The sequence below is a fragment of the Drosophila nasuta genome, chromosome 3 (genome assembly GCF_023558535.2).
Source record: "Drosophila nasuta strain 15112-1781.00 chromosome 3, ASM2355853v1, whole genome shotgun sequence".
Taxonomy (NCBI): Eukaryota; Metazoa; Arthropoda; class Insecta; order Diptera; family Drosophilidae; genus Drosophila; species Drosophila nasuta.
This window is the reverse complement of record NC_083457.1, coordinates 12185002-12201033: the sequence shown is the minus strand read 5'-3', so window position 1 is coordinate 12201033 and position 16032 is coordinate 12185002. Positions and strand designations below refer to the sequence as shown.

At 40.5% G+C, this 16032-nt stretch overlaps 1 protein-coding gene across 1 annotated transcript; it reads left to right on the top strand.

Annotated features, from left to right (window-relative positions):
• Positions 1-50: 50 nt before the first annotated feature.
• LOC132793599 (vacuolar protein sorting-associated protein 26C) lies at positions 51-1305 on the top strand. The gene is given in 6 exon segments (XM_060803596.1): positions 51-186; positions 243-452; positions 454-483; positions 486-872; positions 874-1006; positions 1061-1305. Coding segments are annotated over 6 exon segments (948 nt in total). The 5' UTR covers positions 51-120; the 3' UTR covers positions 1183-1305.
• Positions 1306-16032: the final 14727 nt, after the last annotated feature.

Sequence of the window (16032 nt, the reverse complement as noted above, 5' to 3'; positions counted from 1 at the left end):
ACGCTGCAATCAAATAAATATATTGGTATATTTGTCAGCTGTTTTTGTAGTCTGTTTTGGTCACATTGAAGTAAACAAACGACGTACATGGTGTTTTTCTAAACGCAGCTGATTAGCAAGATGAGTGCAAGTGCTTTTAACTTTGACATAAAGTTGAAACGCGAAAACAAAGTGTACTACGAAAATGTAAGTGTGTGCATCACTTTCCCAGAATTTAAATAATAATTATACGATTTTCAAAGGACATGCTAATTGGCTGCGTGCAGTTTCAATGCCCCAGCGAAACGAAGCACGATGGAATACTCCTAACACTCGACGGCGTCGTCAATTTGCAGCTAAGCAGTAAAACCGTTGGACTTTTCGATGCCTTTTACAATTCCGTTAAGCCCATCACGTTGCTGCAGAACAGCCTGGAGCTTTCAGCACCTGGGAAACTCTCAGTAGGCAACTCCCGAATTTCACTTCGAATTGCCTTTGGTGTGCAAAAAAAAGAGCCACGAAAATTATACGAGACATATCACGGCGTTTTTATCAGCATCAATTATCAGCTGAAATGTGATGTTAATGTGAAGCGCAATTTCCTGGGCAAATCTCTACAGAAAACGCAACAATTCTGTGTGCAATACAAACCCTTGCCGTTGGATAGTGAGGCATCTCGTCTCGCAGTTCCCTTCAGTCTGAGCATGAGCAATGCCAAGGAGCGTGTCACAATGCCTAGATTTCTGATCACAGGACGTTTGGATCGTCTGGAGTCGTGCGTCACGATGCCCATTACTGGCAGCCTGACTGTGCAACACACGGAGGCGCCCATCAAGTCCATTGAAATGCAGCTAGTGCGTGTGGAAACCTGTGGCTGCGATGAAGGCTACTCCCAAGGATGCTACTGAAGTGCAAACGATTCAAATAGCCGATGGAAATGTTATGCCCAAACTCGAAATACCCATTTATATGGTCTTGCCACGTCTTTTCACTTGCCCCACGCTGCTAACGAAGAACTTTAAAATTGGTAAATTTGACTATCTGATATTGTTGACAATGAAGTAACTGTTTATTTTTGTAGAGTTTGAGTTGAATTTGGTTGTGTTGTTCAAGGAGGATCACAGCGTTAGCGAGAACTTTAAAATTCTTCTAAAACGAGCCTCGGGACCTTTGCCAAGCAAATTAACAACAGCGGGACGCTGAATTACTCGAATACATTTATTTACTTTAAATCAGTATGAATAGGCTGCTATCTATTTCAACATACTTTTTTTTTTAATTTTAAGTTTAATCTTGTAATAATATGTTGTATGCAATATATCTATACAAAAAAATATTAAGTTTTTCTTATTTAACATGTGGACTCTAAGTGGAGAGTTCTGTGTGGAACACGTTGCACCATATACTAAGCAGAGAACAGTTTTACTACTCTAGCTAAATGGAAACACTTTACATGCACTATATTGATTGCAACAATCACTCTTCCCTACCAATTTAAGCAGCATTAATAAGCATTCAACATTTTAATTTGTGCTCCTTTTGTTAAACATAACTATTTCATTATAAGTTATTTAATACATTCGAATTTTGTCCGCCGCATTAAGTGTTGCCACATAGTCAGAAATAGAAGCGAGTGCAATGTAACACTAAAAAAGGACATGACAGTCAGTGTAAAACGGCGGCAAGTGTTTAGAAACCGCAACTATTTGAAAATAATTGAAATAAGCATATAATACGGAATAAAAATATAATGGCAATGGCTAAATACACAAAAGAGAGAAGAAACATACAACTATAATTGCTTCAATTCGATTTGCTTGCGATTTGGCGCTCCGGTATCTTTCGTTTGCCAGCTGATTATTATCTTTCAATTTGCAGCAGCTGCCAAAACAAACTCCACCTTAGGCGCTTCTACTGAAATAATATTCTTCACGTGCGTCCGTATGTGCAAGCGAGAGAGAGTGATTGAGTGTGTGTATGAGGATACAAATATATTTTGGAGTTTAAGATAGCACCTTCTTTATTATTCTTATATTCCTGGCTGCTCATGCTGCTGCTGGTGCTGCTCTTGCTTGCTGCTGTTTTGTTGTTTTGGTAGCCACCGGTAAGTGCATTTCAATTTCCTGCTTGCAAAAACTTTAAATCTTTAATAAGTATGTGGGTATGTGGGTGGGTAAGTATGTGCCGGCTCAGGTGTATGAGTGTGTGTGTGTGTCTGTATGTATGCCCATGTACGTCTGTTTTCATCTCAAAGAAACAAACACACACACTCACACACACATAAGCTTTTCTTTTTATGTCTTCTACCATTGCAGGCTATACAGAGCTTCAAATATAAATTACTTAGCATAAAATGCCAGACTCTCTTTGCGTTACGTTAGGTTACGTTTTTGAGCTTCGTCCAGCTCTTTTACATTCAATATATTTTTGCTACCTGCTTGCATATGTATGCATGTATGTGTACGACGACATCAAAACTTTCAAGTTCACTAAATTATGTACACACACACACATACACGAATACTTGTGTTTATATCAGTGTGTGTATAATGTAATGTTAGTAAGTACATATGCACATATATTTATTCTACTTGGCGGCGCAACTTGCTCCATAAAGTAACACACGCACACACTCACACTAACGCACTTGCTCCTGCACACAAACGTATTTATTTAAGACAAATAAAAAAAAACTGTTGCTTTCTCTTTCTGCTTTGCGGGGAGTTTGTGTTTGCGTATGTGCTTGCGCTTGTGTGTGTGTGCAGGCTTCAAACTGAAATTGAGTTGAGAAGCTGCTGATGCCTGCCCCGCCGCCTCGTCGCTTCCCCACCGCTCTCAGTGACCGTCGCCTGCAATTTGTGTGTCACCGAATGTACCACTAACAAAAGCACCCACTGACAAAGTTTTTCGAGACTTGTATTACTTTGTTGTTGTTTTTGTTGTTGATGTATTTTTTTGTCGTTGTGTCGAAATGAATAGAAGGACGCTTGGGTTTCAACTTTTAAAGTAAAATACGGAAAGTTTTCACACCAAATGTTGCCAACATGGCTGCTTCAGTTGCTCTTGTTGTTGTTGTTGTTGCTTTGTACACAGATTTCGATATTAGTTGGCATTGTTCATGGGCAGCACTGGCAGCTGTCAATGTCGCGTCGCATTGGGTGTTGTGTATATGTGTGTGTGTGCGTGTGAGTGTGTTGTGGGTTAGCGTGGGTGGAGAGGAGTGGCTTAGGGCTTGTGGGATTGGGCTTAACATTAAAGTGCCGTCACGTCGTGTAATTGATTTAAAATTAGCACATCGCTTACAAATTTAAATTGTTTACATGTGCCTGGGGACAGCTGCTGTTGCTGTTACAGTTACACTGCAAGTGTGTGTGTGTGTCTGTGTGTGTGTGTTTATGCATGTTTAATGAACATGGAGCTCTCGTCCCGCCAGGGCTGCTGTAATCGCATTTCAATATGCTACGTAACACGAGCCAAGTCCCGTTGCAAGCTGCTTCGCCCTGGCTCCACTTCGTTGTCGCTTTTGTCCTAGTGCCGACTCTGCACCATCTGCTACTGCTGCTGTTGCTGTTGCTGCTGCTGTTACTGCTGGTGGTGTTGGTGTTGCCGCCCTTCGTATTGCAACGGCAATTTAGTTTTGTACGGCAACAAAACTTTTCATAGCTGCTCTGACCCGTAAACGAGGTCAACGCAAAAAACATTTTGAAAAATTCATATGCAAACGTATTTTCAGTTTGCAGTTGCAGCTAGCTGCTAGCTGCTTGCTGCTTGCCAGGTGCCAGATTGCAAAAACAGAAAATTCCCATCTTTTCAAGTGCCCCGGCCATAGAAAAACTTTTTAATGGCCGCACATTTTAATAGGTGTGTGCTGCTCAGGGGTTATATCTTCACCCCTCACACACACACACACACACACACCGACAAATAACTCACAACTACATAACATAGTTAGTTTCCGTTGCCGTATTCTTTGTGCTACGTCATAATACATTGCAACAGTATGCACTCCATTTGGCACGACGTAAGAGCTTTGCGTTTTGCCACTAATTGGCAGCACTGTCAATGCCAATCAATTATCGGTCGTTTGTTGCTATCGATTATTGCAGCAAGTGCAGCCAACTTTGCTTCAATTGATTTGCATGGCTGGCTGACGCTTTTACGTTTATCCCTTTTTTAATTTTTGAGCTCTTAATACCCAATGCATTAGCTAATTGTTTGAACAATTCGTGCGGAAGTATGTAGCTTAACTTTTCCCGCACCAAGTGAAACATTCACTGTCAGCGTGTGTGTGAGCTTTAAGATAACCATTTGACCATTTGACCATTGCTCTTTTTACCCCGCACTCGGCTTAAGTGACGACAAAAAAGTTTTGACTAAAGCCGGTGTTGCTAATTGTTACACGGGTTCCCAACTACAAGTCCATGAGTAATTAGGGTCTGGATTAGAGATACGACCCACGCTCAGCGAGCGGCTCTCTACAAGCCTATGCTCTAATAAATTTTTGGCCTAAAGGCGTACCCAGGCTTCTATCCGGTGACCGTCCGCATTTCGCGTCCGGGGCGTTGCCCGGAACGTGCAAAGCACGGAAAAGTGCGCATCTCGAGCGGCGGAAGGCGGGAGAAGGCGGAGCATCAGGACTCGGGCTGCCTGGTAGCATTATGCCAACTCGCGTCCGTTGACGCTGATGTACGTACGTGTTTCGGCGTGTTTCCGTGATAATTTCAAACTTTTGCACCAATTATGTGCACGGCAGCGTCGATTCTCTTCATCTATGAGAATGTGTGTGCAAGTTTGTGTGTGTGTGTGTGTGTCTGTGTGTGTGGAAGTTGCCTTCGTTTTTGTGCCTGTAGTTTATGCTCATTACGTGAGTGCTGCGCGCAGCAAACTCACAAATTGTTGTACAAGAAATGCCGCCAACGGCGTTACACGGGTCCATAGCGCACACCTACACAGTTACAAACGCACACACACAAAAACACACGCACACACTTGCGCTGAATGCAAAGGAATTATTTTTGCTTTTGCAGCGCATTTTCGAATTTAATTTTCAGGTTAACGGCGCGCTTCCCAAAAACTTCTCTCTCTCTCTCTTTCTTACTCGACTCTAGCATAATACACTTACATATATATGTATGTAGTGTATGCGATATGCAGTAGAGCTATAGCACTGCTTGTGGCCACGTGGCGTATACGCGCTTTTTTCATTGCCCATTTCATTTGCAGCTGGCTGGCATCGTTGCTGCTGGGCCGCGAGGGCCGCTCATTAAGTAATCGCTAGTAGTAAAACTCGGCGTCATAAAACTGTCAAAACTTTAGCACTTTGCTAATTAACTGTTTTGCCAGCAAAATATAATGCAATTGTTGCGAATTTCCACGAAAGTGTTATGGCATTAATTAATAGAGTGTTGCCCACACAAAAATGCAAATGCAAAAGTTGAAAAACGAAAATTTTAACGCTTCACTTGCGATGACTATTTGATTTGCCCTCGTTGCCTTAGTTGCAGGTTGCAGGTTGCAGTTTTGTGGCATCTACTTAGCTATCTGTCTTCTCAGTCTCTGTCTCTCGGTCTCGCCACGCCCATTCACTATAACTTGACATATAATTAAGGCGCGTTACCGTCACCGTCAACGTCGTCGTCGTCTTCCTTGGCTGAGTGAGTGCTTCGCTGTGGCGGATGATATAAAAGTTGACTTCCACTTGACGTCGTCCAAATGTTGACACTTGAATTTTTGGCATGTTTACCTTTTGGACATTTCCTGGCCAACATCCTGCGGCAGTTGCAGCAGCAGCAGCAGCTAAAACCTGGCAAATGTGTCGCTAGTTTCTTTGCTGCTTATTTTTCTATCTCTTTTGCTCGCCTCGCAGCTTATGCTTTAGAAAAGCTGCAAAAAACGAGATATAGAAAAGAAATTCTTGCATTTTGTCATGTCTAGCACAGTGTCATATAACTTTTTCCTCTTTCTCTCTCTCTCCTTCTCCGTCTCTCTGTGTCTCTCTTTGTGAACTGCGAGTGCATAAGCTAGTACGTCGTGGAGTTTCAGGAACAGCTGCCACTGACGTCTCGGGGTAAAAAGTTTCGTGTCGCATTTTCATTGAGGCATAAACTGAGAGATTCTCTCTTGAATATAGTTACATTTTGTTTGTTTGTTTACTTTCAAATTGTAAATGGATTAGTCACATGGCAAGGGAAAGGGAAGAGAGCGAGGGGGAGGGAATGAACGCGGCAAGCCTGACAAATTGAATTTGTTACGACTCGCAGCGATGAGAAGTTTTGTGAAAACTTTTGCTTGCATGGTTGAGGATATTGGACGTGGATACCATTCCATACCATACTAAAGCATAGTAAGCTTGAAGTGCTATCGCCATAAGCTCCACGCCACACAAAACTTTGCGCCAGCGAAAGTGTTGCAAAATAAATTGCTGTACTGAAGGTGGCCGCCGGCAAACTGATGGCAAGGAGTTAACAGCTATTAAGAGAGTGAGCGAGCAAACGAACGAGCGAGTGAGTGAGAGCACAACATACACAGGTCCCCTTCTTGCACTGCGTTTTCATTGTGATGAAAACTACTGGCAAAGTGCCATCAATATTGATGCTCAACTTGAAAATTACCCGACAAAACAAATGCCAGATTTTAAGCTTAAAGTGTTGATAGCCCTTTAGGATTAATGCACGAAAAGCACCGCAGAGCTGTGCAGTTAAGTTAACTGGATAATTTATTGCCAGGCAAAACACCGATAACAGTTGGTACATCTAACAGCAAATACCATAGATCACTTTTAGTCGTTAAGAATTGCAGCCAACGAAATGTTAATCAAGGTCTGTACACTCCGTAGTTAACTTCATTTCTGGTGCTGCTGCAATTGCCGCAGACAACTTAACATAATCTCTGTAGATCTTTAAGCTAATCTAATGTTAATAATATGTCAACAGGATTTTCAATAACACTTGTCAAATCTAATGTTGCTAAAAAATACTGCGTATCGATAACTGCGGAAGATAACACTAGACGAGAATTTCCCTAAAAATACTACAGCCTACTTCACGACTGCCGCAGCCAACTTCACGTAATCACTGCTGCAAAGCTCCTGCAGCCAACTTCATGTAATTGCTGTTGCATTAATTACCGCAGCCAACTTAACATAATCGTTGTAGATCATTGAGCTAATTTAATATTCGCAAACGTGATATACCAGGGATAACACTTATGAAATCGAAAATAGCTAAAAATACTGTTTATAGTTTTTATCGAAACCTGCGAAATATTACACTAGATTAGAATTCCCCAAAATATACTGCATGTAATCACTGCCACAGCCAACTTCACGTAATCACAGCCGCAGTTGGTTTCATGTAATCACTGCTGCAAAACTCCCGCAGCCAACTTCATGTAATTGCTGTTGCATCAATTACCGCAGCCAACTTAACATAATCGTTGTAGATCATTAAGCTAATCTAATGTTAAAAACATGTCAGTAGTCATTTCGCAAATGTGATTTACCAGGGATAACACTTATCAAATCGAAAATAGCTAAAACAAACTGTTTATAGTTTTTATCGATAACTGGCAACGATTACACTAGATTAGAATTCCCCAAAATATACTGCAGTCAACTTCATATAATCACTGCCGCTGCCAACTTCACGTAATCACAGCCGCAGCTGGTCTCATGTAATCACTACTGCAAAACTCCCGCAGCCAACTTCATGTAATTGCTGCTGCAGCAATTGCCGCAGGCAACTTAACATAATCGCTGCAGATCATTAAGCTAATCTATGTTAACGACATGTCAACAGCATTTCGTCAACTGCTCTGCTCCAGCAGTCAACTGAATGATGTTTTAAGCTATTTGGGTTGCTCCCCCCCTCGCATACGAAAATTGTTGCATTTAGGCTAATTGTAGGAGGAAATTATATAAGGTACACCCGGCCACATTTGGAGCATGTAATCCTAAAATGTAGCTCCAGCCACGCCCCACAGACCCGTCACTTAAATAAACCCTTTTTGCTACTAGTTATGTTAAATCCATGTAACGACCACTGCCACTTTCTCGCTCACTCCTACACACGTTGTCTCGCTTGCTTTAGCTATACGTCATTTACATTATTATGATGAGATGCAAATCTCGTTAAAGGACACTTCAGTCGGTGGCCCACAGTCACCCAGTTGCTCTGTTGCTGTGTTGCTCTTCTCATGGTCCTTTTGCCATACTTCAATATGTGTGCCATATGCCCCAGTCTGGTGTTGGTGTCTCTATCTATGCATTATGTGAGCGTGTGTGCCTGCCAGCCTGTTTGTGCGAGTGTGTGTGTGTTATTCTTATGCAAATTACATTTCCTGTGTTTGAGCTACAGCTTGTAGATACATGTGTACGTGTATATACTATACGCTGTTATGTTAGTCTGTGTGCTTATTTTGCATGCAGACACACATTTAGTACAAAATATTATACAATTCTTTTGAAAAAGTCAACAACAGACAGGCCAGAACAGCCAGCCCGAGAGCAGCTCATAAATGTTTCCCTCTCCCTTTCGCACACTATCTCATCATCATCATCGTGTCACCCTCTCCGTTTCTCTCTCTGCGAGTATTTGGCTCTCATACAGTTGTTGCTGAGTGCATATTTGTGTCCCGTTATGACATATTTGTTGCTGGCATCAGAGTTTGTTTAGCATCTGATTTGCATTTGTAAACTTTCCTATGGCATGTGTCCATTTGTTTTGTTAGCATTTTTGCAGATTTACGTATCAGTAACAGCCATAACCAAAGCCAAAGTCATATAATACACCTACACAAACACAATTTGTGTGTGCGTGTGTGCTCGTGCTTGTGTTTGTGTTTGTGAGAGTGTGAGTGTTGCGCCCTCCTGCTGTGCCACCTTTGAGGTTAGGGTCGCGCACACGTGCGCATTTTCATTTTATTTGAAACTCATTAGCTGTTAGAGCATTTTATCAGCAGTGAAATGCAGCATCAGCACATAATACACTCGCCAAAACCTGAGCACATTACATTTTGTTGCTTATGCAACATTTGTTATTTGTCTGCACAATGCCAACGGCAAGGGTTGCCACCTTGTTTAATAGCTATCCCAAGGTGCAATCTAACCTAACTTTCATTCACCGTTAACACACACACACATAAAACGACAAAACTGTTAATTAAGTCAAGGCAGCTAGCGAGTGTATAAAAGATTCGTCCGTTAAATTGCGTATAGCGCACAATATTCGTCGATTTCTCCCATTTTGTCTGTCTGTCTATCTGTCTCAGTTGTGTCCTTTCCCTCTGCCAGCTCCTCCCCACCCACCACTCTCTGGTTAATGGCTGACAGGCAGCACGTCTGACAATTGGGAAATTGGAAGTTAAAACCATTAAATAAATGAGCGTCACACAAGAGTCACCACAGAATCACATTGCCCATGGTGCGGGCGTTGTTGCCTGCCCGCCTGCCTTCTGGCTTCAATTTTTATCTCTTTCGATTTGCACAGTCATTCAATAACCCGCCCGATTCCAATGCCGGAATGAATGGCTGTGGGCTGAAATTGGGTGCGGGTGATACCAATAGTGATGGCCACGGGCCAAAAATGTACAACGAGCACGATTTTTCTCTGACACACAAACAAAAAACAACCCAAAAAAAAGGAAGATTTGTTTTGATTTAATGCATTAAATGATAATAATAAATATTTCTACGTATTTTTTCGTGTGGCGATAAAAATATTGTTATTTACGCTGGCATACTGTATAAATTATAAACATCAATCTTTAGCATATCAAATAGGTTGTTTTGATTTTGTTAATTGCGAATATTAAGTATACGCACAATTGATAGAAAAATTATAAACATGAATTTGTTTACGATTGCATCACACTTTATGATTGAATTGAATTCATTTTTATATAATACGAATGCGTTTTAAGATATTTAACGATAAGATGTTTCTAATGCTATAAATAATTTTTTTTGTAGATTATAATTTTGTATATATATAAATACATATATACGGAAAGTATGAGGTAACATTGAAGGGTTGAAAAACGTAGCTTTTTTCGTAAAAATAACCAACAAAAAAAAGCATTAATTATAAAAATAATGAAAATCTCACTTTTGAAGATCTTATTAAACATATTAAGTATACGCAAATAGTAGATGCATTTAATTGATTTCATTTGAGCTTTTAGAAAGTAAAGAGATTTTCTCGAAAGAAAACTACTAGAGAAATACTGAATAAATTATAAAAATAAATCAAAATTGTATTTCTATATTAATGATTGGTAATATTAAGTATACGCACACTAGTAGCTGTGTTTTAAGAGTGGATTCATTACACAAAAATACTAATTTAGCTACGAGCATAAATCATAAAAGTTTTAACCAAATTTTGAGCTGGGAATAGAACACGACACGTGTTCAACGCTATCCAAAGATTCTCACGCAGACCACATGAATGTGGACCCGCATTTTTTTTGTTGTCTCCCACTGGTAAATGGCAAGAAATCTCTGCTTAAAAGTCATGCATGTTAACCTTTCGTGTCACGAGCAGAGAAATCGAAACATTGACGGAGAGAGATAGCAATAGATAGAGAGAGAGACAGAGAAAGAGAGCTAGAGGACACGCGTGCAACACTAGGCTGGAATCAGTCAGGCCACTTTGATTTGGTCTCTCGCACTTTTTGTGTGCGAGAGAAAAGGCAAAACAGGAAGCTCTGTTTGAAAGTCAACAGTTTTAACCTAATCACAGTGGATTTTATTGCCCGCTGCCAAATCGATACAGACGACAACGCCGACGACGACGGCGAAGGACGAAACCTGCTGAAGATGATGATGCCGCAGTCCCATCCTTAAAAACGCAATCCTCCACTAACCACTAGTCCCTGGCTCGGGCCGGCAATTGTGGAGCGCCACAGGATGCGATGTATGGACCTCTAAACGACGACGACGACGACCAAAAAAAAACAAGAAACAAGAAACGAGAAGTCGGAAGTCTGAAGTCCTAAGGATTCATTAGGTTTTTATAGGCTAGTGCTGCGTAAGAATTTTCGGGTGCTTTAAGTGCCCCAAGCGTTTGGGTTGCGTATTTGCCTTGGATTGGCTTGGAAGGGCTGCAAGGATAGAAGGATGACGATGCCAATGCCGATGCCAGCGATGAGAGTGTGGATGGGTTTTTGGGGATGACGCTGATGCTGATGATGATGTTGTAAGCCCCCAATGTTATTTATCTCTAGATTAAATGGATTTGTGTGCAAAATTGTCTATTTAGCTCAGAGAGCCAGTTTTTCCCCTCAGTTCATTGTTTGAACTTTTCGCAACGTGAACGATTTGATTGAGTTTGGAACATTGAAAGTGGGCGGTAAGCGGTGGGCGGTGAACGGGCAACTCATTGAGAGGAAGTGCAGCTTAACGCTTTACAATTTGCTGGTTTTAGAGGCAATTAGAACTGACAAGTGCCTGTCGATTGATTTGGATTGGTTGGACCTTCTGCTATTGTCAAATGAAGGCCGTTTCGAACAGGACAGGTTGACAGGAATCCATTGCAACCGACATCCACTTCATCCTCTCGCATTCTCCTCCCCCTCCCCCTCTCCGTGTGCGTGTGTCGTGTGTGTGTGCACAGTCATTGAGTGGATGTCAACAGACTCGGTTCGGTCCGATGTTGGAGCAGCTAAAGTATTTACCCTGTGCGATAACTATTTCGATTTCAGTTTCTATTTTCAGCTCAGAGAAGCTGGGTCCAGTGATTTGAGATATTCAAAAAAAAATTGGTGCCCATTGCTTTAAATCGTTTGCCCATGTTTGCCCAGGAAAAATTTTTTTTTGCCCACCCTTAGTTTCGAAATTATGAAAAAAATTTTTTTTTCGAAAATTCAAAAATTTTTTTTTTTCAAAATTTTTTTTGCGGAAATCGCTTTAAAATCGTTTTCCCATGTTTGCCCATCTTTTAGTTTTTCGAAAAAATTTTTCGTTTTCGAAATTTTGAATTTTGAAAAATTTTGACATTTTTTCAGCATGAATGACTCAAACTCGATAGCCCACACCTCGAAATTATGAAAACTAAAGCTCTACAACGGTAGCCTCAAGTGTTTTCAAGTCTGCCCATATCTCAGAATTTCAAAATTTTGAAAAATTTGAGGGTTTTCAACTTTTTTGATTGGCCATACAAATTCATCGTTTGCCCAATTTTCAAAGTCTAAAATTTTTGCCAAATTTCAAAATTTTTCAAATTTTTTTGACTTTTTCAGACTGCCCATTCACTATTTTCGTTTGCCCACCCTTTAGAATTTCAAAATTTTGCCGAATTCCAAAAATTTTCATACTTTTTTGATTTCAGCCTATGGCCCATACAAATTCATCGTTTGCCCAATTTTCAAAGTCTCAAATTTTTGACAAATTTCAAAATTTTTCAAATTTTTTTGACTTTTTCAGACTGCCCATTCGCTATTTTCGTTTGCCCACCCTTTAGAATTTCAAAATTTTGCCGAATTCCAAAAATTTTCATACTTTTTTGATTTCAGCCTATGGCCCATACAAATTCATCGTTTGATATTCAAAAATTTTAAAAATATAACATAACAAAGTTCATATGCAAAAACCTTAGTTATTTAATAAATATGTCGCAGAATAATTTAAACATTCAAATTATAACGATTATTTGTTGGTACACATTTGTTTTATTTCTTTGTGGTTCCCCTTTCTTTCGTGCGAGGCAGATACATAATTCTGTCAACGTAGTCTGGCCGTGGGCATGAGTGAGACAGATAGTGTTCGTCATAACTCACCACACTGTGCGTGTGTATTGGAGGGTGAGAAGGAATTCAAAAGGGATCGACATGAATTAAAGAGTCAGTCGAGTTGTGAAATTCAATCAACATGCCACGCGCCAGAAAACGTTTCGCCGAAAGTCCGGTCAAAGACTCGGATAATGAATCCTCGGCATCAGAAGTGGGATTACCTCCGCCTCCAGCCGATGATGCAAATCTTTTGTCAATTTTGGAGATGCAAAATCGTAATTTCGCTGAGCTAATAAAACAAGTGCAGTGCTCTCAAAATGAACCAAAAGATGCCAAAAACATTGTTCTGCCAAAGTTCAACCCTGATCGTGCAGGATCAGACGCTCTCTCCTGGTGTTTAACGGTCGACTACATCTTGTCCGAAAACCAGCTAGTGGGCAGCGCTCTTGTAATGTCCCTCACCAAATCACTGGAAGGCACCGCATCTCACTGGCTCTCGCAGACATGCTTTCCAGGCATTACGTGGACGCAGTTCCGAGAAATATTTTTGCAATATTTTTCTGGAACGGAGACTTTGGCCGCTTTAATAAAGAGGCAACTCAGCGTCAGCAGCCCCGTAATCAACAATTTGGAGCAAAAGATCGATCATCCGTATTCTGCTATAAATGTGGAAAAGCTGGAAATGTATCTACTGTGTGCCCAGATCGTCAGGAGCGTCCGCCGATGAAGAGCAATACCATCAAAGACGTAAACATATGGACAGTACTTGAGCCCTTAGGAACATTGCTGCAGTTTGGTGAGTCGTTCCAATTTTACTTCGACTCCGGAGCCGAATGTTCACTCATCAAAGAGACTGCATCACTGAGATTATCCGGCACTAGAATAAACAACGTAGTGACATTAAGGGGTATAGGTGGCAACTCTGTTTGCAGCACTTTACAGATATTGGCGAATGTTTTAATTTGTGAGCGTTCTTTCGAAATCTTGTTTCACGTAGTTTTAGACAATCATATCAAATACGACGCTCTGATTGGTCGGGAAATTTTGAGCCAGGGCATCGGCGTGACAATTACATCAAGCGCGCTTACTATGTTTAACGAAAAGTCTGTATTACCTGTCGTAGTCTCCGAATGCACTCCTGACCTGGCTGGTGTCGATACTGATTTACATGGACAGGATAAAGACAAACTGCTCTCAATATTACAGGGGTATTCAAATTCTTTTATAAACGGTATACCACAGAGCCGCGTGACTACGGGACAGTTAGAGATTCGCTTGATTGATCAGAATAAGACGGTTCAGAGACGCCCTTACCGATTGAGTGTGGAAGAAAAAGAAAAGGTTAGACATTCCATTCAAGAGCTGTTGGAAGCAAACATAATAAGACACAGTTCCTCTCCTTTCGCGAGTCCGATGTTACTTGTCCGCAAGAAAAATGGTACAGACCGTCTGTGTGTTGATTATCGTGAGCTTAATGCCAATACTGTTTCCGACAAGTACCCATTGCCACTTATATCTGACCAGATAGCTAGGTTGAGTGGTGCTAGGTTTTTCACGTGCATTGACATGGCGAGTGGCTTCCATCAGATCCCAATACATCCAAGCTCTATTGAACGGACAGCGTTTGTAACCCCAGAAGGGCAGTATGAATACTTGGCTATGCCTTTTGGGCTTAAAAATGCGCCTTCTGTATTCCAGAGGGCCATTAATCGTGCCCTAGGCGATCTGACTCATACATATGCCATCGTTTACATGGACGATGTAATGATAGTTGTACGCACAAAGGAGGAAGCTTTCGACAGGCTAAAAATAACTCTACAAGCACTCGTCGAAGCAGGATTTTGTTTCAACATCAAAAAATGCTCCTTTCTTAAATCTTGTGTAGAATATTTGGGTTTTGAAGTTAGAGCAGGTGAAATTCGACCGAATCCTAGAAAAATACAAGCTCTTACAGATTTACCGCCTCCGCAATCTGTGACTCAACTGAGACAATTTATTGGACTGGTCTCGTATTTTCGTCAGTTTGTACCCAAGTTTTCACAGTTACTGAAACCACTCTATGCTCTAACTTCAAAAAGCATGTCATTTTCATGGGAATTAGAGCACGAGCAAATACGACAGAAGGTAATTTCAATCTTGACTAGTGAACCTGTTCTTACTATTTTCGATCCACAATTTCCTATTGAGCTTCATACAGATGCGAGTGCCGATGGCTATGGCGCAATTTTGTTGCACAAAATCGAAAACAAGCCACGAGTTATCGAATACTTTAGTAAACGGAATTCGTCAGCGCACTATGTTGAATTTGACCCGTTTTCGTGGCCAAAACTCATTTTTCGCCAGTATTCAAATTTCCGTGTTTTTAATGTTACCATGTTGAGAAATGATCAAATCGCGATATTGTATACCGAAAATGTTAACTTAACAGTTTAATGTTAAAATAACAGCTGTTAAAGTAAGCTGTTGCAAGCAGACAATACGTGCAGTGTTAAATGTTAAATTTGCGATGCAATTTCAAATTGGCATATCTCCCACAAAAAATCATTGAATAATAAAATTCAAAAGGAATATTACTTCTTCAAGTTATTACTATGTGTTGATACTAATATGTTCCGTGTTTTGTTCGTATTTTTCTAACAATTTGTATATTTAGCAAGTGTTGTCCCCTTGTCACTTTTCGAAAGAAAGTTGAACTTTCCAAAAGGTTTTAACTAAAATGTTCAAATTTGTTCAGTGAGTGTCCATATACATGTTGTAGATCTGTCAATTCTGAATTCATAACATGTAAGCTCATTATGCGTTTTTTGCGGTTTTTTGCGTAATTTGAATTATTAGGGAGCACCATTTGGCCAGAATTGCAGAACTGCTAAAGCCTTTGCGATTTTTTTTCTTGAATAACTTCCATATTTATTATCCGATCTGAACCAAATTTTCAGGAAGCATTTGAAATAGGACATTCATCATGTGTTCCAAAATTCGGGTCTCTAACTTGAAAATTGATTTATATATTCGCTTTTTTTCGATTTATGTGGGCGTTGACACGCCCACTTTTCTAAAATACCTTCGTATAGCAATAACCTTTATTATACAAGAAACCTGCATTCAAAAATCTTGTTAATTTAAAAAATTTTAATTTTGGCCACAAAAACGGGTCAAATTCAACATAGTGCAGCGGAATCGCGTTATCACTCGTATGAGTTGGAAACACTTGCAGTTTTCAATTCTATTAAGCATTTTCTCCATTACTTGCATGGTCGACATTTTATCGTTTTTACCGATTGCAATTCTCTCAAGGCATCTCGCACAAAAGCGGAACTGACTCCAAGA